Source organism: Podarcis raffonei, chromosome 4 (assembly GCF_027172205.1).
Source record: "Podarcis raffonei isolate rPodRaf1 chromosome 4, rPodRaf1.pri, whole genome shotgun sequence".
NCBI classification, from domain to species: Eukaryota; Metazoa; Chordata; class Lepidosauria; order Squamata; family Lacertidae; genus Podarcis; species Podarcis raffonei.
This window is the reverse complement of record NC_070605.1, coordinates 55,291,867-55,312,773: the sequence shown is the minus strand read 5'-3', so window position 1 is coordinate 55,312,773 and position 20,907 is coordinate 55,291,867. Positions and strand designations below refer to the sequence as shown.

The 20,907-nt window shown below is 41.5% G+C and overlaps 2 protein-coding genes across 4 annotated transcripts in view; one reads left to right on the top strand and one right to left on the bottom strand.

Annotated features, from left to right (window-relative positions):
- The first annotated feature begins 912 nt into the window (after positions 1-912).
- On the top strand, positions 913-11,861 carry VPS26C (VPS26 endosomal protein sorting factor C). 2 transcript variants are annotated; one of them, XM_053386700.1, is made up of 9 exons: positions 988-1,041; positions 2,554-2,610; positions 4,318-4,461; positions 4,954-5,103; positions 7,003-7,083; positions 8,075-8,149; positions 9,381-9,531; positions 9,946-10,098; positions 10,698-11,861. In XM_053386700.1, exons 3-9 carry the CDS (start codon positions 4,387-4,389, stop codon positions 10,778-10,780), a joined length of 768 nt encoding a protein of 255 aa, XP_053242675.1. In that variant the 5' UTR covers positions 988-1,041; positions 2,554-2,610; positions 4,318-4,386; the 3' UTR covers positions 10,781-11,861. The 2 variants fall into 2 exon arrangements, with proteins under 2 accessions (XP_053242674.1, XP_053242675.1); XM_053386699.1 differs by lacking the exon at positions 2,554-2,610 and having other exon boundaries at positions 913-1,041.
- A 1,595-nt stretch (positions 11,862-13,456) lies between these two features.
- The window catches only part of TTC3 (tetratricopeptide repeat domain 3), a 64,508-nt gene continuing 57,057 nt past the window's right edge, over positions 13,457-20,907 (bottom strand). For both annotated transcript variants that reach the window (XM_053386696.1, XM_053386697.1), the window contains exons 42-46: positions 20,399-20,835; positions 19,340-19,457; positions 18,582-18,818; positions 16,771-16,857; positions 13,457-15,173 (exon numbers count right to left, since the gene is read on the bottom strand). In XM_053386696.1, the coding sequence (XP_053242671.1) occupies positions 15,066-15,173; positions 16,771-16,857; positions 18,582-18,818; positions 19,340-19,457; positions 20,399-20,835 (987 nt within the window). In that variant the 3' untranslated portion in view covers positions 13,457-15,065. The remainder of the gene's footprint in view (positions 15,174-16,770; positions 16,858-18,581; positions 18,819-19,339; positions 19,458-20,398; positions 20,836-20,907) is intronic.

The window sequence follows — 20,907 nt, the reverse complement described above, 5'->3', positions numbered from 1 at the left end:
AGCCGGATTAGGCTCCGAAACGGACTTTGGACATGCCTGCCATAGACTATGCACATTGGGTGACTACATCGCCGAAGACCAATCTCTAGTTCAGGAATGTGCAGATGGAACTTGGAACACAGCTTCAGAAAAAAGACATCACTGCATTTTAAGCCGCTAATGTGTACATAGCCTTAATAAAAAGCCCCATGAAGTCATCAATTTCTACATATTTTTGCACAGACGGCAATGAAAGAGATTTTCCTCATCTGATTTTTGCCTAGCGCCCTCTAAATAGCACTTTTTAAAACGGGGCTTCTTCCCGGGTCAAGGTGCATATGGTTGAAGCCCCTATCATATAATCCTTACTGGGGCTTAATGGCGTTGCAAGGCCGGAGGAAAAGCCCTGATACATTCCCACTTTTCTTTTTTTCTTTTTTAAACATCTCCCGGCATACAGTGAGGCATGGACGTCACTTAGACGTCTTGCGTGATATAACGATATTTAATCTCTCTGGAACTGCAGCCTGGGAAATGTAGTTCGTTTCCAAAGCTGGCTTTCGGTGCCCAATTTCTTTCCCGTTTTCACCCTGCCTGATCTTTCGCCCGCAATTCCCCGGTTTTTAGTTACGCTGAAATAGAAATAGGAACGGAGACGCACAGCGTCCCCCCCCCTTCCCGCCTTGCACTGTTGCTAGGCAGCAGACGAGGAAAGAAAGGGCGGGGACTCGGAAGAGCGGCCATTAGAATGACGTAAGCGGCGCGTCCAGTTTTAAAAATAAACGGCGCCTTAAGGTGTAACGTTACTGGGCCGGATATGACCGTTACAGCCCCCCCCCCAGCGAAAGAGGGAGGGGCGGAAGTGGGAGCGAATCGAAAAGCGGAAATGAGGACTCAACTCTTCCCTCCTCCCGCCCAGAAAAAGAACGGGGGCGGAGTCACGTGGTCAGAGTCGCAGCTCAGGGAGGCGGAGTCACGTGATTCGGGGACCTGGGAGGGGTCGCCATGGGCACCGCGCTGGATATCAAGATCAAGCGGGCGAACAAGCTGTACCATTGTGGGGTGAGTAGCCTTTGGCAGCGGCGTTGGAGCGGAAGGAGACGGCAGGGTCTGCGTTGCTCGTCCCCCGCCCCCATTAATATGTTTTTGTTTTCCTGGGAGAGAGGAAGGCTGCAGTTCTGTGCCCCCTTCCTTGCGGGTAACTCCCATTGGACTTGAATGGGCTTCCTCTTAGGGATCCCGCTGCACGCCGGGCTTCCTTCAGCCGGGCTTGTTTCCGCCCTTAGCCTTCGTAGGATTGCAAGGGTGCCAGCTGGGATGAGTATTTGGCGAGCCTGGCTTCGTTCCCCAGGCAGCAGAAGAAGGGGGCCAGCCATTCTAGCCCTTGCTGCTCCATTGAGGGCATAATAATAATAATAATAATAATAGTAGTAATAATAGTAATGGCTTATTATTTATACCCCGCCAGCCACTTTGGGCGGCTTCCAACAAAGATTAAAAATACATTAAAACCTCAGTCATTAAAAAAACTTCCCTAAACAGGGCTACCTTCAGATGTCTTATAAACGTCAGATAGTTGTTTATCTCTTTGACATATGATGGGAGGGCGGGCCCTCTGCCTGGTTCCCACAAGTGGTGGAGAGGAGAGGAGAGGAGGGTCCTCTCCGCACCAGCAGAGGAGAGAACATGGAGCCCTGCACTTGCGCCGCTGAACTCCCAACAGCCCCAGATGGCAGGCCAGGGCTCAGGAGTTATCTACAGGGAATAAAGATCCTGTGGCTGCCGCTTAGTGTACTGTAGGCAGTACTCACTGGGCATAAGATAATATTCCTGTATGTGCTTTCTCCGTAACCCAGCCTGTGTTGAGATGTGGTGGCATGAAGATCAAAATAAAGCAATTCCCCATTCACAAAGAAATGGAGATTATTGTAAAATTTAAGGCCAGAGATCAGGCATAGAGATGTTGGACTATCAACTCCAACTGGCATGGCCAGTAGTTGTTGGTGATGCCCCTTAGAGAGGGTCACAGGTTATGCATCCCTGCTCTACAGTTAGAATGCTAGCATGTCTGGAGGAAGGGAAATCTGCTATAAAATCAGTGCTTTTTATCAGGGGTACTCAAGGGTACACAGTACTGACACATTTTCAAAGCACTGTATAGAATACCAATCTGTTGAGAACATAGCATGTCTGTTGTCCTGTCCCCAACCTCCGACTCCTGTGTATTATTATTATTTTAGCTATAGTGTTGGTAGGGGTGTTTATTTTTTCATGTGACCCAAACCTACAGTTTGAATATAACCATCTGGGCATGGTTTAAGTTTTCCTTTGCTATGGGTGTAGTCATTGGATAGGGCCTATTCAACCTAGAGTGTCCCAAATAAAAAATTGAATTGATTATAAGAAATGGGTTGCTGTACTGTACATGCAACAAAACAGAGGACAAGTCTGCATGGCTGAATAGAGACAATTGCGTATTATAAGAGCATTTGAACTGGTGGTGCAGTTGGTGAAAACAAGTGAAAGAGCAGGCTTTTTCAATATTTTTACATTTTCTCTATCCCTATCTATTAGGGAAACAAACCGTTAATCATCATAATGGAGTGATAGCAATGTGCTTAGAGTGGCAAGGTATGTGCGGAAATTCTAGAGGTTGAGACTTGTTTGGTCCAAAAGTGGAATTGAAGAGACTTAAGTACATGGGATCCAATTATTATAATAGTTAAATTAATAGAGTCCAAAGATTGTGCTTCAGAGCATGGTTTATCTCCTCCAGGATTTTGTTTCTGACAGAGGCCTCTGGAAATGTATTCGGTGCATAAAGGGCCTTCTCTTCTTCTTTGGTTTCTGATATTCAGAGGTTTAGTGCCTGTGCTCAGAAAGTCCCCATTTAGCTGTTGCGACTTGCACTTCCTCAAGCACTGTGAAGTTTCTGTGCCCAGAGCTCAGAAACTGCTCACGGTAATGAAATTCCCCATCACAAAATGCACCTAGAACAATGGGAGTTTTGAACACTGTGCTTAAGATTTCAGATTTAAACTGCAGAGTGGAAGGAAAGGAGGACCTTTTTCTGCCACCCCATTTCCAACTACTCTCTGAAGACTGGAGAAGTGACCCTCTTAAGAATATCAGGGCTGTGGGCAGGGGAAGGACTAGACCATGTGAAAAATGAACATAATATTTTAGCTACAGTTCATTCATTTTCAGCTTTGAATTCTTGTTATAAAGAAGCACACCTGGACATTCCGTTGTTGCGCCCATAACCTAGGTTTAAGGTGCCTTTTAGCTCCTAGCTTTCATATCTGTTTCTAACACTGCACACACAGTCAGTAAGTGATCCTAGGATGAGATGCAACACACTTCCTAGAGAAGTTATGTTTTAGAGCTACTTTTAGATGAGCAATCTGGGAACGGAATGTCAAAAATAACTGTTTTGTTTACTCGGTGCCATTGTCAAAATGCTTTATAATTTTTTTTCTGGGAATCCCTAAGCTCAGCTAAAGATGTTACAAACTCATCTCTTTAATTATGAATCATAATCTCACTAATACATGGGCTTGCCTTCCTTAGGAAGTCATCTGCCACTACTGTGACACAAACCAGAGCTACTCATGTTTCATTTATAACCTCTTTCATTTTGGAGAATTCCAAAGCGTGTTGCAACAAAGTGGCACACAGGAAAAAGCTCCTGAATGGAGTGGAGCTGCATTTGTCAATGACTCTGTTAATGGTATAGCAGTGATGTGAGTTTTCCATTTCATATGCTCATTAGTAACAACGAATGGGTATCAACTGCAAACACCACATTAGGCAAACTCGACAGTTTCAAAGTTTTTGGTTCTGTTTACTAAATACAAGTAAATTAAATAGGCTAAGTTAAATCACTCTAGAACAGGGGTTGTCAACCTGGTTCTGCAGCACAAGCTGAATCCTCCTTTCATCGAGCACTGATGGGCGGTAAGGAAATTTTACCATCAAGAAAGATGCATTAGTGGGCGGTAGGTATAAAAAGGTTGGCTACCCCTGCTCTAGAGCATCAGAAAACTTTCCAGTGCAAATTGCTCCAAGTTGCAGAAGAAAATTTTCAGAAAATCTTCTAGTTAAATTTTTCTTCTTCTTGAAAATCCAAATCACTGCTATTTAGCAGTGTCACATAATAGTTGGAGTTGGACAGAAGAGTTCCAGACAAATTATGTACTCTTCCCCCATGTCACCCCCTTCCGTAAATCATGCTTTTTGATAATGACAGCACATTGCCATTGAAATATAAAAAAGATAACGAGCAGTGGATGGGTGGTTCTTGATTTTTCTCTCTCCTCCCCATTTCCACCCACTTAGGAAGTTCTCACTGGAGTGGTGGTCATAACAAGTAAGGATGCAGTCCAGCACCAGGGTATCTCCTTAACAATGGAGGGATCTGTCAACCTGCAGCTGAGTGCCAAAAGTGTTGGTGTGTTTGAAGCCTTCTGCAATTCTGTTAAGGTACAAATATGGTTATGGAAAGTTTTTCTAAAACTCTTCTTTATTTTTGTGAAGCTGGAGTATCAGAGGTCATGGCTGGATCATTACCAAAATATGGAGTGTTAAAATACCCCAAAACTTAGCTTGGCTTTCATAGAGTCACCGTATGTGCAGAGAGATAAGCAACTTATTCAGTTTCTAATAGTGAATTTTGAGCTTAGAGCTCTCTGCAAAGAAAGCTTGCATTCAATAAGCAATATCATTGTTCTATCTATATGCCTGCAGTAGTCATGCATTTTGAGGTATTCTGAGGGGCTGATACCTGCATTGGAACTGGTGAAGGGCTAAACTACTCAGCAATATATGGCTTTTTATCTTTCCTTTTTCTGTAAATAAGATTTGTTTTATACATTTTGAAAATCAACAGTTAAAGAATAAAACTGATGATGGGCCACTTAAATTCTTAACCACACTTTCCATGTTTCATTTTCTTTATTTCCCCCCCTTTTGCAGCCTATTCAGCTTATTAACAGTACTGTAGAAATGGTAAAACCTGGAAAACTGCCCAGTGGTAAAACAGAAATTCCTTTTGAGTTTCCACTGCAAGTGAAGGGGAACAAAGTTCTCTATGAAACCTACCATGGAGTTTTTGTCAACATCCAGGTAAGAGAGGCTTTCAGTTTGGCAGACATAAGTTACTTGTGGGGAACGTGCAACCATAGCTATTAATATTTATTATTTGCATTTGTATTTTTCTGCTAAGCCAATTTAAAATACTGAAACACACAAGGATTATGATACATATGTTAAAAAGAATTGTCTTAATTTTGGCTCCTCGGGAACAGATGGCATGAGCTCCTTGGCCAAAGTTTCTCCTCTGCTACATATTGCAAAGCAGACTCCATAAATCTAATTTGTTTTCCTGATAGTTTAATCTGCTTCTTTTCAGATAAAAAAAATGCCTGTAGTAGAGACAGCACAATAGAGAGTACCTAGTACAAAATTGTTAGAGTACTCTTCTGTAGATTCACCTTTTCATTTCCACTTAAATCACATGGATGATGCTTCTATACATCTGCACGATGTTTCCAAACTTCTCTCTTCGTGCCAGCCGTCTTTCTTATTTAATGAATTTCCTCTTACCTAGTTTTGGCTCAGGCTTCTTCCAGATAGAACATCTGCTGTGAGCAACAACATGACAGAAGCTGTGCCAGTGCATATGCTGGGTTACTTCATACAAAGTTTTAACTGAGAACTGATACAGTCACTGATGCTTAAGCCATTTTTATTAAACTGGAGCAAAGGGAGCAATTTCACTGAGGTCAGTGAGAGCTTTGATGGAGGCCTCCGTAGCGCTACTCACTCTTTTTCCTTGTGTAGGGTGGCCAATAAGATATCTAGCTTGTGAAAATGTTTTTTGTTCCTCACTCTTGCAGAACATTTTATTTGTTATTTTGAATAAATTAGCTTTATCATTACTGCATAGGTATGTGAGTTCATGTAGCTTGGTTCAATGATACAAGAAAATATAGTTTAACAGTTGTTAAGATAGTTTTTATTTTTTAAATTTTAGTCTGTCACTTGTAAAAAACAAAAATGACATTTAGATGTGTTTCCAGTTGATCTTTAATTGAACACCCCCCACACAAATACATAAAATGCTTAAAAAGCACCAAGTTAAGCACTTAATAAGTCGTACTTTATGAGTTTAACTCCCAATAAAATTAATGATATATATATAGGTGTCTAGATTTGGAACACTTTCCCTGTTATAGTTGTTAAAAATGAAGCAAACTAAACAGCAAGGGCCCTGTGATAAAAAAAAAAATTATCATTGTTAATCAAGAGTGCTCTTTGCAGAAATGCTTTCCCTCAAACTACAAGCAGTTCAGATATTTATTCTTAGAACTTGCCTTATTCCTTTACTGTAGGGTTTTGATGATGTAAATGAACTTGCTCACCATGGAATTCTTTTTGAGATGAACCATAGAGTCACAGAATTGTAGAGTTGGTAGGCACCACAACGAGAGCTGCATTGTAGTACAGTGGTACCTTGGTTTTCAAGAGTCACAGAAGCCAAATGTTTCGGTTTTCAAATGCCAAAAACCCAGAAGTAATTGCTTCCATTTCTGAACGCGCCTCGGAAGTCAAACAGCTTCCGCTGCGTGTTTTTCCATTTTTCTAATTGAACTTGCAGCCACAGTTTTCCAACGTTTCGGAAGTTGAACGGTCTTCCGGAACGGATTACGTTCAAGAACTGAGGTACCACTGTAAGTGGGTATTGCAGCACTTCCTGTGACAAGATAATTTTGCAGAAGATATAAACTGTTTTCAATACAGGTTGTGCATAAAAGTCTAATGGTGAGTTGGAACAAATGTGAAGTCCATTTTTCAGATATGGGGGGGGTGTTAAAAGAGGTATTAATTTGTTTTATATAAACCTAGATTAATCATCAGAAAGACGTGGCTCTCAAATTACTAATAAACAAAATAACTCGTTAGTAGGCTGCATTCTTTTTCCTGTTCCAAGATGGAATAAATGGCTGCTTTTCCTTTGCATAGTATACCCTTCGATGTGACATGCGGCGCTCTCTCCTGGCTAAGGATTTGACTAAGACTTGTGAATTTATTGTCCATTCGCCAGTAAGTACTTGCCAAAACATGCACTGGTGAATTGGCAGTTATGTAAGGAATCAATCGGGATTTATAGCAGGAAGAATGTGGACCTGAAGTTGGGGGAAATGACAGAAGACGTCGTGCGAATTCTCTCTGATTCCGAGAAGGCAGGGGTTTTGGTCTGTTACAGAACAGTTAGATCATGACTTGGTTCACACATCACAGTGAGCCAAACTATGGCTTATTGGAGTCACATGACCATCCTGGCTCCTGGAGAGGAACTTGCACCTGCTTTGCTCTTCCTGGTATTTTTAGTGCAGTCTGAGTGTTGTCCAAACCTAGGATCATGGTTTAGGTTTTTCCTCCTTAGCCATAATCAGTAGCAAAGGTTTGGCTTACCATGTGCACACCATGTCATTATCATTTATGTTCCACTCTCCTTTTAATTCTGTACTGAAAATGCATCTTGTTGCTATGCCTGAGGGGAACGCTATCTTAGACTGCCCCGTTACTATAATGAGACTTTTCTTCATAGCCACTAGAGATTATGGGAAGGAGACCTCTTCCCTCTAGGCTGATGAGAGCATGTATCAAAGGACTGCCCCACAGATGGCCAGTTGGGATTGCTGGCACATCTTCCACCAAGCAAGAACGACCTTTCCTATAGTCATCCATTCTTGTTCTTGTAATATGTGACTTGAAAATACCTTGGTTCTCAAACAGCTTAGTTGTCAAACAAATTGGCTGCCAAACGCCGCAAACCTGGAAGTAAGTGTTCCGGTTTGCGATTGTTTTTCAGAAGCCGAAAGTCCAACGCTGCTTCTGCTTGAGTGCAGGAAGCTCCTGCAGCCAATTGGAAGCCGCGCCTTGGTTTTCGAAAGGTTTCGGGAGTTGAAAGGTCTCCCGGAACGGATTAAGTTCGAGAACTGAGGTACCACTGTAAATATAATGCCCCAGGCGTCATAAACTGACAAACAGTAGACTTACCACTTTGACTCTTCTTTTCATTCTGTTGCAGCCTCAGAAAGGTAAACCAACCCCAAGCCCAGTGGACTTTACTATTACTCCTGAAACTCTACAGAACGTGAAAGAAGTAAGACCCTTATTCCTGTAAGGGATACAGTACTAGTGTGCTTACTGAAAAATTGGTTGTTTAGATGCTGTGTCGAAACCATGCATTAGGTACCAAGGAGCCCTGTTTGTGTGTGTTCCTGTCCACCCACCACCCCCATATGTACGCTCTGGTTTTTTCCTTCTCACTTCCAATCTAGTGGCAGTCCATAGCTGGCCATCACACCTGGCCTGGGTAAACCATAGCGCAACAGTCTGTGCAAACCAGCATTGCAATCCCAGTTCTTACCGTGGTTTATCATCTAATGACCATTTGCCCAGTTGAGATGTAATGGCCTGTGGCGAAATCGCCATTTAAAATGTGTTTTTCCAGTGTATTTATATGTGGAGTTATGATTGAGACCATATGCTTGGCGGCTACATAATGCAGTTCCTGTCCTTCACAACAAAGCAAATTTGATCGGTCAAGGATTTTAGAATGTTCACTGGTTCTGTGCTTTTCCATAAAATACCTTTCTTTCTGCACAACTACTCCAGTCCCATCTTCTGCCATCATGCTTTCCCCTTTTTTAGATAAGAGCTTAAACTACAACATATAATGGGTTTTCAGTTTAGATGGCAACAATCTTGTAGAGCAGTTATTAATGGCAGTCCCTTTATCAAGGGTCCTTTTAATTTCTTGGTTGCTTGTATTTATTTTTATTTATTAGGTTTATATTCTGCCCTTCATCAAAAGATATCAGGGTAGTTCACAAGATAAAAAAGGCAATATAAAAGCACAAATAAATAGTTACAACAGAGGCAACAAAACAATAATTGTATGGAATGAAAACACTAGCTTTAATAAGCTTAAGTTTCAATGGAAACAGATTTTTTTCTTTCAGTATTGTCTGTGTTTGATGGAAACTGGTTACAGAAAAAGCAGTATTGTGTGGTGTGATTTAGGATTTTAATCCTTGTTTTGCTAAATTAGGAGACTTCTAGTATGAACTTGGATTAAAAGGCAATCATACAGATTTGGCTGGGCAAATCTACCTTCCTTTGTAACAGACTTAGAGTGACCTAGAGAATATTTCCATGTTATTTCTTATTTGTATTGTACCTAAAGTGTTGTACTGAGTTTTTGGAAACTGACACAGATCCTGCTTGCAGGCTTAGTTTAATACAAAGGGGAAATCACAGAACAGAACGGGGAAAATGGCAATTCTTGATTAGATTACCTACCTTCTCCTTTAACTTCACTTTGCATTTAGAGGGCACTGCTCCCAAAGTTTCTCATAAGAGGCCATCTCAACTCTACAAACTGCATCATAACACAGCCCCTCACAGGGGAGCTTGTGGTGGTCAACTCAGATGCTGCGGTTAAGAGTATTGAACTCCAGTTGGTACGAGTGGAAACCTGTGGTACGTCTTTATACGTCTGTCTATAAATGTTCCAGAGAGTTTGGTTTTATATTTCTAAAGCATGCCAAAGTGTTTTCAACTTAGCCATTAAATTGAAATGGCCCTAGAATAACTGAAAGCTTTGCCAGTAAGCAAGATGAAATACCAGCCATAGTAAAGGTCACACCACATGTTGGAAAATTCCCAAAGTACTTGTCTTGCACATCTGCATAGGTCATAACATGGGTGTGCATACAACAATTTACATGTGTATTCAAATCTTCAAATTTGTAGGACATTGGTTCTTAATTGGAAACACCCCATCCCTGGCCAACTGTAGGAATGTGCTAGTACTTGAAGCAGCAAGCATGGTAATATGTTATTTAGCAAAGTTTGGTTTCCTTTTAATGCCACTTTTGCCCCACTTTTGCCAAGGCTGTGCTGAAGGTTATGCTAGAGATGCCACTGAGATTCAGAATATTCAGATTGCTGACGGAGATGTCTGCAGAAATCTTCCTATTCCAATCTACATGGTATTCCCCAGACTCTTCACCTGCCCCACCTTGGAAACCACAAACTTCAAAGTTGGTAAGGAATAGTTTGACTTATTCCTATTATTCTTTATTTATTGGTTGCGTTATATAGATATAGGTCTATCAGCAACTTACAAAAATTAATTTTAGAAGCTAGTAGTCCCAGTGGTTTTAGTGTAGGTCTATTCTGAGTGACTAAGGTTGGATATCACCATAAAAAATTACCTGGAATTGACACATATTATATTGGTAATTATCAGCTTATTTTCTGAGGCCCAGAATCTAGCAAGGCAACTTGCCGCCAGCATATTTCTTCCCTAGTTAAGTTGAAGCAATAGTTTGACTTGATTTTCAGTGCTGGCTGTCTGGAACTCCCTGGAAAATGTTGTTTTGATTAAGATAGAGACATACGCAGCACCTAGAAATGCTTGAATATTTTTATGCTGCCTTTCAAGGAACCCAGTTGGAGCTGAATTTATGAGGTATTACTTGGCACCCATGGATGTACTGATCTACTTGTCTCTAATGAGATGCTAATCCAGTCTCTACCTAATCATTATTTCAAACCATTTTGCAAGCTACAAATGTACTACTAAGATTACAGGGACCTGGGCGACAATGCTAATTTCAAGATTGTGTCGTTTGTTCCTCTAGAATTTGAAGTTAATGTCGTCGTCCTCTTGCATGATGATCACCTCATCACGGAGAACTTTCCACTGAAGCTCTGCAGGCTCTGATTAATTAGAACAGTTTCAGGAATACCATTGGGACCAGAAGCCTCCTATCAGTTGGGAATCCAGTGTGTTGGCACTGCGAAAACCAAGCAATGTGATTGCTGCCGTGTATTCTCAAATCCTATGGCGATAGAAGAATGAAATTTAGGTGTTCTGTACACTTGCAGCTATAAAAGTGCTCTCTCAAGGTTGTTGCCCAACATCAACCAGCTGAATTTTGCCCCGGTTCTACTGTGGAGTCGTGTTTATCAGATGTTGAAGAGTTGCCTCTGCTTATGGTGAAACTGTATCACATACAAGACCACTCTCTAGCTGAACTACCCCTTCATCTGCTTGATCCTTGTTTGTATTGGTTCTGCTAGCAGGAGATCATAACACGAAGGAGTTTTGTTTGCCAATATGTCATTCCAGTTGAAGCCATTTCCTATCCATGTCAGCATATGCTCACTGTGCTTACATGTAGTAATGCTATACAAATTTTGAAGAAAATCTACTGTAATCTTCGAAAGAGCTGTGTGGTAGGAATTATATTTACCTAAGCAGCAGACCTGAATTTTTCAAAACTGAATTTTTCAAAAACTGCTATATAGAAATTCCTGTTTTCGCCATCGGCATTTTAAATAAAAACTTTGAGTGAATGCTCCTGGCCATCAACTGCCCGTGGGGGGTATTTTGGCTTGGGTGCAATGGTTTAACATAAATAGCATAGGATTCCTCAGTATTGGAGCACCAACTATAATGATTAGCTCTCATTTGCCTGCAAGCAGAATGGTATTACACTGCCATCTTCGGACAAGTTTGCCTTTAGAATGAGACGAAATCCACTTGAGTTGAACTAAGGGAAAATTGGGACATAGAAGAGGAGATGGTAGAATAAATATCGTACTACCTATCCTTGAAAGTTGTCAGCCTACAAGCTTACTAAAGGAATGGAACCACCTGGTGATGTTCATTTTTGCCTAGACCTGATCCCATGTCCTTGCTGCATTGCCTTACCAGGTTCTAAATGTTGTACACCAACCAAATACAGCCCATTCCTGAGTTGTGGCTACTTGCATAAAGTAATGGAATATGTAGTTCATTATCCCAAAGTGCCTGTTTAGTGACGGGAGCTTTGATTTCTTCCTCCAAATATGTCTGTTGCTAAAATGAATGAAGTCCTCTCACATATGCAATGTATGTTAGAAAGCAAACTAAAATTCTGTGGCTTGCTCACAGTGTGTTGTGTTATGTAACAACCTGCGTCTCTACCCAAGTTAGGCGTGCACTGGTCTTCCTGGGAAGTGGTTTCTAGAACCTTATTTTGGAATCTACAGGGAAAACATGCTACGAGGTGCTGATATGTGCCCATTTACTTTTACATACAATTAGCCTACATTTTACATACATTTTTTACAGGGGACGCGGGTGGCGCTGTGGGTAAAACCTCAGCGCCTAGGACTTGCCGATCGTCAGGTCGGCGGTTCGAATCCTCGCGGCAGTGTGCACTCCCGTTGCTCGGTCCCAGCACCTGCCAACCTAGCAGTTCGAAAGCACCCCCGGGTGCAAGTAGATAAATAGGGACCGCTTACTAGCGGGAAGGTAAACGGCGTTTCCGCATGCTGCGCTGGTGCTGGCTCGCCAGAGCAGCTTCGTCACGCTGGCCACGTGACCCGGAAGTGTCTTCGGACAGCGCTGGCCCCCGGCCTCTTAAGCGAGATGGGCGCGCAACCCTAGAGTCGGACACGACTGGCCCGTACGGGCAGGGGTACCTTTACCTTTTACCTTTACATACATACATTGCATGCAGATCATGTTAGCTCAGCCTTTACAGGAGGTGATATTATGGTCAGCTCTCTCAACTTTTTTTTGTCTTTGAGCCTAATAAAAGTGGCAGTGGTGCTCTGTTTACAGTTGTACCGCTAGCAGCACACCTGCCAGAAGTGGTGATGATAGCCCTGCTCAGTCATTTTGCCCATTACTGCAGCTATTAGGCAGAGTAGGTGGAAATGAGCAATACATGGAAAAATAGGAAGGGCAAAAAACTGATATGGGCAACAATAAAAGGGCCTGCCTTTTTTAAAAAAAAGAACTGTAGAAAGGGACAGTAATGCTGTGTAGAGAATAGGGCAACTTAAACAGGGCCATGTACATACCAAGGAAAAGACTACTTTGAAACCAACAGCTAAGCTATGTGATAGAACTCTGTCCAAGGGCAAAAAAGGTAGTCAAACTGCAGGCAGGGTAACAGAGCTGAGCATGAGACACAGGCCAAGTGTGTGACCCAGTTCCTCATAAATGAAGGCAGGAACGAACCCAGGCTTCAGAAGTGGCAAGCAGGAGCTGTTGGTCTTACCTGAAATGCATTTCTGAGAGATGTTTCAATGGACTCAGGTGGGCTTAGCTCCCCCTAGCGCTCAAAGACAGGAATGCAGACACCACGCAAGAAAAGTTTCAACTCTCATTTCCTTGAAGCTGCCTCAAGTTATTGGATAAGGAGCAAAGAAATGCAGGCCACACACAAAAACAGAACAATTATATGCAATGCAGACAACAAATAGCTGCACATCTGAATGCAGCAAGGGACCACTAGCCTATGCATGTGAAACGAAGTGTAGGATTACAAAACAAGGTGACAAAACTAATTATGAGTTATGAAAATCCATTTTCTTAAAAGAGGTTTGTCAGACAACTACACAGTTGATATTGTTCATTTTTATTGGTTCAGAGGCTGTGATAAATGTGATTACAAAGTTTTGCTTTGAAAGTATGCAGCTATTTCAGTACTGTATTCTGAATGCAGGTAAAATGAGCAAATACTCAGCATCTAGACAACATATAGAAGGTCTCCAATTATGAATCAAACATTTAAATGCAACATTTTGAATTGGAAGGAGTGACAAAAAAGAGATCCATGGTTTAGGGTTGGAATTCCCAAACAGCCTTTTTGTTAAATTACAGGGCATTTTCAGCAATCAACTTACAAGCATCTTGTCAGTACAAATGCCTCTTAATATTTGATTATCAGTAAAGGCAGCCCATTATTCATCTAAATAACCCAAAACTGTGGCCAAGGGCTTGCATTCCTTGACGAGAGTTGCTTTTCTGCAACAATTTGGCATTTATTTGCCAAGAGAGGGGAGAGGAAAATGGTGAATTCCTGCTTCATGAGGAGCTTTCTCCGCGGTTGAGTAGAGCAAAGTCATTGTTTTATATTTTGTACCCAGACATTTAATTTGGAAATGTGGGAAGACAGTTCCTGATGTAATTTAAAATAGTTAATACGCAACCTTAATTTTAAAAGCTTTGGTATTCACATGGATTTATTTGTGGCTAATTAAGAACAGTGAGGCTATACCGATATAAAATAAGTGTGGCTATTTTTTTAAAAAAATCTAAAGCTAATTCCTTACAACAACCAAACAAGCTAGTTTATTTGCTCACTTTGAAGGAAACTATTATGGACTTTATATGCAAATTTTAAGGAAACCTACTCACAGGTGGTTTGCAAATGCTAGAATGTAATATGAGAAAATAAACTAAATTCAGAGCTGATCTTTCTTTTTCACAAGCAGGAAGATGAGGACTGTTACAGGGTCAGCCTCTCTCACAAAGTGTTACACAAGTTTGTCTGCTTTCTCTTCCACAAGCATGTCTAGGCATCTTTCAAACATGGTTCTTTGGATTCAGTATTCCAAATTTTAGTTTATCTTTGAAGCCAAATATTAGCCAAGAATTATTTTTGAAGGGCAGATTACTAACTTGTTTTTGAAAGCGCTGAATACTAAAAAAAACAAGGTGCTTATGAGTCTACACCTGGAATTTTCAGGCTGTTCTCTCATCTGGAAATTAAAAAAACCTCTCTTAGAACCAGTACCAAGCTTTTAATTCGCTGAACAGTACTGCCCACTCTTAACCAGCCTCCTGAATTCACAAGTGTCACAACATTTGGATCCACAGAAGCTAGAAACAGAAACAGATACCTCCTCCTTAAATATATATATATTCATGTGTTAAGGGGATAAACCTTTGTTAGGCAAATTTTGAAGGCTGCTAACTTTGTTTTGCTGCAATGCAACCAAGGTATTCATTGCTCATGTCTATGAACTAGATTACTACTGCCAATACAATAGAAACAATTGAATAAAATAGCAGAATTTCTAACTGCATCGTTGCTTAAAAGTATTTCAGAGGAATTGTTTATTGTATGTAACATACGATACTCTATAAACTGATGACTCCACACACCTTTATCATCATGATTCTGTATGATGTGAATCACATATTCTTGCTAATCTGTATGTAGCATCTAAGTGGCTCTGTTTCGGCCAGGAAGCTCAGGATAATCTTCAGGTAACAAAACATGACGGCGACAGGTCGGGCATGTGCTGTGCTCCTTAATCCATGGACCAATACACTGTATGAAAAAAAGCAAGAATTCAGAAACCTTTCATTTAAAAAGTAGGGCTATGGGAGGTGGGCAACATTTTTAAAAAATGACATTTTTCTACAGTTCTGAGCACTCTTGATTCATGCTATGAAAGGAAGACAAGTGGTAAGCATAACTTTGAAACATTATGGTGCATATAAAAAAGACCTGACTTCAGTTAAAACCAAACTTCTGCAACTAGGCTTTGAATTCAAACATTTTCCAATAATCACTAGTGAACGACCTATGCTAAAAGGCTGACAATTTAATTAGAAGGGCTGCCAACTAATTAAAGAATTCAATACTGATCACTGGCTTTTCGGCAGATTACATCAATGTATGACATTTACACATTAGTCTTTCTGGAAATGTTGGAAGCGGAAGGCAACTCGGAATTCTAATGAAAGCTTCCACTTATTGTCAGACAATATTAAAGACGGCTCTCTTAAAGTTTTCTACTACAGGTATACACCAAAGCCCACCAACTGCAACAGCAAATAAAAAAAAATCGGAACATGCAATTTCAACTAAAATGTTTACCTTCTCTATTGCTGATATTTAAGAATGTTGCAATCAAACCACTCAAAGTGCTTTCAAATCAGCATAGCAATTGCTATTAATACTAGTAATAATGTTACTAGTAGTTGTAGACAGTCTTAATGTACTGAATAGGCAACCTGGGCAATTCTTAATTTCTAAAGCATTTTGTCCTAAGCCATATTGTGGCGCTTCACGGAAATGTTCACGTGATTGTAACTGGCTGTTGAGATACAGATACATAAAGTACCAAAAAGTTACATGAGCGGCCCATTTCAGTCCCCTGAAAGTATGGTGTTTTGAACACATGCCACTACAACCACAAGTGTATGTTATAGAGGTATTGCTTCTCTAGCATATCCAGGACTGAGGATGGCTTGAGATTCACTGCCTCAATGTGAACTTGGTATTCCTATTTACATGCTCTAGGATTGGGATTTTCAGTCACTGAAAAGTAAATTCCAAAGTAAAACCTTATCTTTCTGTTTAGCCTTTTTGTTTTCTGAAATGTAATCCCAGAATTTTGGCCAACTAAGAGCCAATGTCCATAATACAATCCTTCCAATAGCAAGCAGCAGCCATAAAGGTAAAGGTAAAGGGACCCCTGACCATTAGGTCCAGTCGTGGCCGACTCTGGGGCTGCGGCTCTCATCTCGCTTTATTGGCCGAGGGAGCCGGCGTACAGCTTCCGGGTCATGTGGCCAGCATGACTAAGCCGCTTCTGGTGAAACCAGAGCAATGGCAATGCCGTTTACTTTCCCGCCAGAGCGGTACCTATTTATCTACTTGCACTTTGACGTGCTTTCGAACTGCTAGGTGGGCAGGAGCTGGGACTGAGGAACAGGAGCTCACCCCGTCGCAAGGGAATCGAACCGCCGACCTTCTGATCGGCAAGCCCTAGGCTCAGTGGTTTACACCACAGCGAACACACTTATTTAGACAAAATGTCCCTGTGTGTGCAGCCTTTGGAGGGCAATCTACAAATTTACAAAGACACGAGCAACAGAACTAATACAAGTTACCTTGCTGGATTTATGGTTCCACTTACCACTTTGTGAAATCTGTGTCCACAGTCTAGCACATGCAACATTTCGGTAGTTAGTTCATCGTGACATATTACACAGGGATCATTATCCTATAGAAACAAATGCATTTATAATAATTTCAAAACTAGTTACAAAGCTACTGTTTTCCTACTGCACAGAGAATGACTAATTCCCATAGCTGGAATATGTGCCTTGCAAGTCCCAAGGATCTCCTCTTAAAGGTGGAAGAATGAAGGTTTCTGTCCCAGACCCCAAAGAGCTGCTGTCAGAAAGAGCACCAAGTACTGGGGAGTAGATAGAACAATTATTTGACTCGGCATAGGATAGGTCCCAAACTGTCCAGTTTAGCAGCTTCCATAATGTTACATTTACTATTCAGATATAATCATTTTGAACCAATTTACAGACACAGGCTATCTCCAACCTTAATTTGGGAAGAGAACACAAAAATCCAGCCTGTTTTAGAGTCGAGAAGTTGGATGTATAACTAGATCCCAAGTTCTGTGAGCAAATTCCTATTTAGCAACAGGGTGCACTTGACTCCCCAGCAACTACCTGAAAATCTACTCCAGAGTTAGAAATTCTCTGGTGGCATGAAAACAGTATCTGAAAATCGTCTCCTTAACCTCACTTCCATTCACAGAAGCTTCTACTGGATCCAAGCACCTTTCAAGAAAAAAAATTATCCTTTTGTTCACAGAAGGGCACCTTTGGATCCAATTCATGGGTAGGCAAACTAAGGCCCGGGGCCCGGATCCGGCCCAATTGCCTTCTAAATCCGGCCTGCGGATGGTCCGGGAATCAGCATGTTTTTACACAAGTAGAATGTGTCCTTTTATTTAAAATGCATCTCTGGGTTATTTGTGGGGCACAGGAATTTGTGCCCCCCCCAAAAAAAAATATAGTCCGGCCCCCCCACAAGGTCTGAGGGACAGTGGACCGGCCCCCTGCTGAAAAAGTTTGCTGACCCCTGACAATTCATTGCTGACATTTTAAAATTGACTTCATTTGTGAAGCAAGTCATTTGGGATAATGATAATCTTTGAGGGTTGATTCCAATGCTGTGTCAGTGGACTTAAGCTGGCACAATGAAACTTCCATTTCCTCTCCCTGAGTGCCCCCCCCACAAAAAAATCTGCTCTTGTGGGTCCTCCCAACCCTCCAGAGCTGATTCTGAGGGCATGCAGGGTAAAGTCCCTTACACCAGCAGAACTGCAGCGTTGGATTCAGCCGCCAAACAGGAAGTTTACAAAATATTTTAAGATTGACGAGGAGCTAACATGCCAAAAGGTTTTCCCCGAGAGCTCAGGACATGAGAAGATTTCTATGTACTTTTTGAGGAAGGTTTAATTTCAGTATTTTAAAAGCCAAGGGTACCATATTTGGGAGAGAAGAAAAGTTTTTGGATTTTCAAGAAAATAGATCTTTTTACCAACTCTCTCTGGCACTTCTCAAGTGTCTTTTACAAAGTTAAAGGCTAAATGCTTGCTTTTAAACATATGCTATGCTAGAGATGGGGGGACGGGACGGGATCAGAGGGTTCTATTCAATGCTACACGAACAGAGTTCCATTCCAGGCAGCAGAACTTCCCCTTCATCTCCTCTCCCATCTTGCTCCCAAAAACTGAATCCCCCAGATTTTGAAGATCTGTAGGTGGAAAGGAGAACATTCTGTTGCACAAGAAGAAGTCTGCTGCACAAGGAGAACAGCAGCAATGGATACAACCTAGTTAAAAGCAAATGTTGCCTAACTATGCACATAAAATTATTCATTGTTTTTACGGTTAACATTGACAATGATACAAAGACCTACAGCAGCATCACTTGATTTCTTCCACTTTGATTTTGATGTTTCTCCAACAGTTTTCCAAGGCGTGTGACTTGATGGAGGTGGGAGAGTCGTCTTCTTTGATTTTTCATTAGCAAGTTTTGACTTGGAGAGGTTAGACACGCTTCGTCCTGGTGCCTTCAGCAATTTTTGAGTCTGATTTCTGCTCCCTCCAGAAGTGGTGGAAGATGCTGCTTCTATTTTCCCCGAAGAAGGGAGAACCTAAAGAGAGATAATGAAATCTGATAATATCTTAAGAAAATACCAGGGTTGTAGCTCAGTGATCGAGCTCATGCTTCACATGCAAAAAGTCCCAGCATCTCCAGGTAGTTGGTGGAGAGGCCTTGGATGAAATCCTAGGCAGCAGCTGCCAATCAGTGTTTTCAATACTGAGCTAGACTGAGCAACTGTATAAGGCAGCTTCCTATAGCCCTATACTCAGTTCTCCCATCCTAGCAGACCATTTGCAACTCACACCCCTGGTCTCCACCCTCGAACTGCTACTGATCCAATGTCTGGCTATGGTCGCTTTGGCCAAAACTGGTTCTCCAATCTGACCTAGCTGTGGATCAGTCCAAGGCAAGGACTTCCATAGATGCAGCTCCTCTATTTCGTAACCTAGACAAAGAGCAGGAACCTGATCTTCCTTGTACCACAGAGACCCCATGCCCTGACACACACATTATATATATATTTTACCATAATTTGTGTTTTCAGCATTTCAAACATTTCTGGCAACTTACCTTTTTCTTGCTTGGACGATCCAAAATAGATTCTGTTACCCTGTTTAGGAGTTCAGCTGTGCTCCATTTGTTTCTATTCTTGACTTGGACTTCTTCGATGAAATTTCCAATGTCTGATCTGCAGCAGGAGGAAGAAAAGTTATACATTTGTTAGCAGTGTGAATACACAGCGATGTCACAAACAGCCTTTCCCCCCCGATATCTATATTGGTCAGCTAACAACATAGATCTCTGGATGGCTTGCAGAAAGCTTAGGTGCATGTTAGCCCCCTGGAATATCTGACTCGAATATCTGACTCTCTAACAACATATTCTTTTACAAATATGGAGCCAATATCCAGCTATCAATTCATCTCTATCCAAAAGCAACCTGGCAATTTTGCTTCCGACAGTGTTTAGGAAATAGACGGTCAGGGTTCCACTACAAGTTCAAAAGGTTACTATACAGTCAAATGGCATTTTGGAAGAACACTTAATTTCCTTAAAACTGCTTCAGGAAAATGTATGCAGGCAAAACACTCAACACAACAAATGGTCAGCATCAAGCCCTATAGGACTGAAAATATTTGAGCAATAGGGTCATTGAGAAACTGAATCTTATCAGTATCCTGAAGCAAGACTCTGCTCAACTTACACCAACCAGTGGAAAGCAAAGTAAAAATAACTGGGGACTACTCTTCTGTTGATGCCAATGCATAGCTGTATGGATGATAAGGCACTGCTGCCAAGTCTGGAGTTTGCCTGTATCAAGACAAAGACCATGAAGAAGGACCACAAAGAACAGGTGTGTCTGCTGTTGTCAGATAGTGCTCATGCTAATGGCAAGAAGGGCAGCTGCCATTTTTCTACAAGCTCTTGTTTAACCTAGAAAAAGTGCAGTCAGAAGCAAGCAAATGTGCATTGCTCTGCCACGTTATCTTTTTAGATGGTTATGTGCCAGGATTGCAACATTGAAAAGCAGGGACAAGGTAGCAGCTTGAACTAGGAAGGGAAAAAACATACACCAAGAGGTAGTCTCCAGCAGAACTGTGAGGAATCGGTTTAACCAATGGGAAATACCTTGTAAGGTGAGGAAATATAATTATGAGTTGATCAATGACGTCTTCATATAGTTGTGGCAGCGCTGGCCTACTTATAGCATTAGCATGGTCCAGCCCTGCAGCTGCTGCTGCTGGTTCTTCTTGGCTGCTGTGTTGCAGCTGGGTGTCCTGGATAGATCTTCTAGAGATTCCTGGTGACTGGGGTAGGCATATGTAATCAGAAAGTGCCATATCTCTGCAGTCAGGAGGCACTTCTTCCAAGCCTTTATTTGCAAGAGAGTACTTAGAATCTTTCTTGGATATTTTATTTCCCATATGCTTGTTAACTATGGAGTGCAGAGGATTATCATCGTCAGAACTTGAAAAGGTAGCAAACAAATTAGAGGGCAGGTGTGGAGCTGCAGCTGAATACATTACAATGGCTGGATCATTAATAGGAGGCCTCTCATGTGTTACCTGAGGAAAAAAAGAACAGCCCAAATAAGGCGAGGAATATTTTCAAGCATTCTAAAGAATTCAAGCTTCTGC

Coding starts and splice junctions, on each gene's coding strand:
- VPS26C (XM_053386699.1), top strand. CDS start 985: ATGGGCACCGCGCTGGATATCAAGATCAAGCGGGCGAACAAGCTGTAC. Junction 5,104..7,002: donor GAGTTTTTGTCAACATCCAG/GTAAGAGAGGCT, acceptor TCCTTTGCATAG/TATACCCTTCGATGTGACAT. Junction 10,099..10,697: donor AACCACAAACTTCAAAGTTG/GTAAGGAATAGT, acceptor TTGTTCCTCTAG/AATTTGAAGTTAATGTCGTC.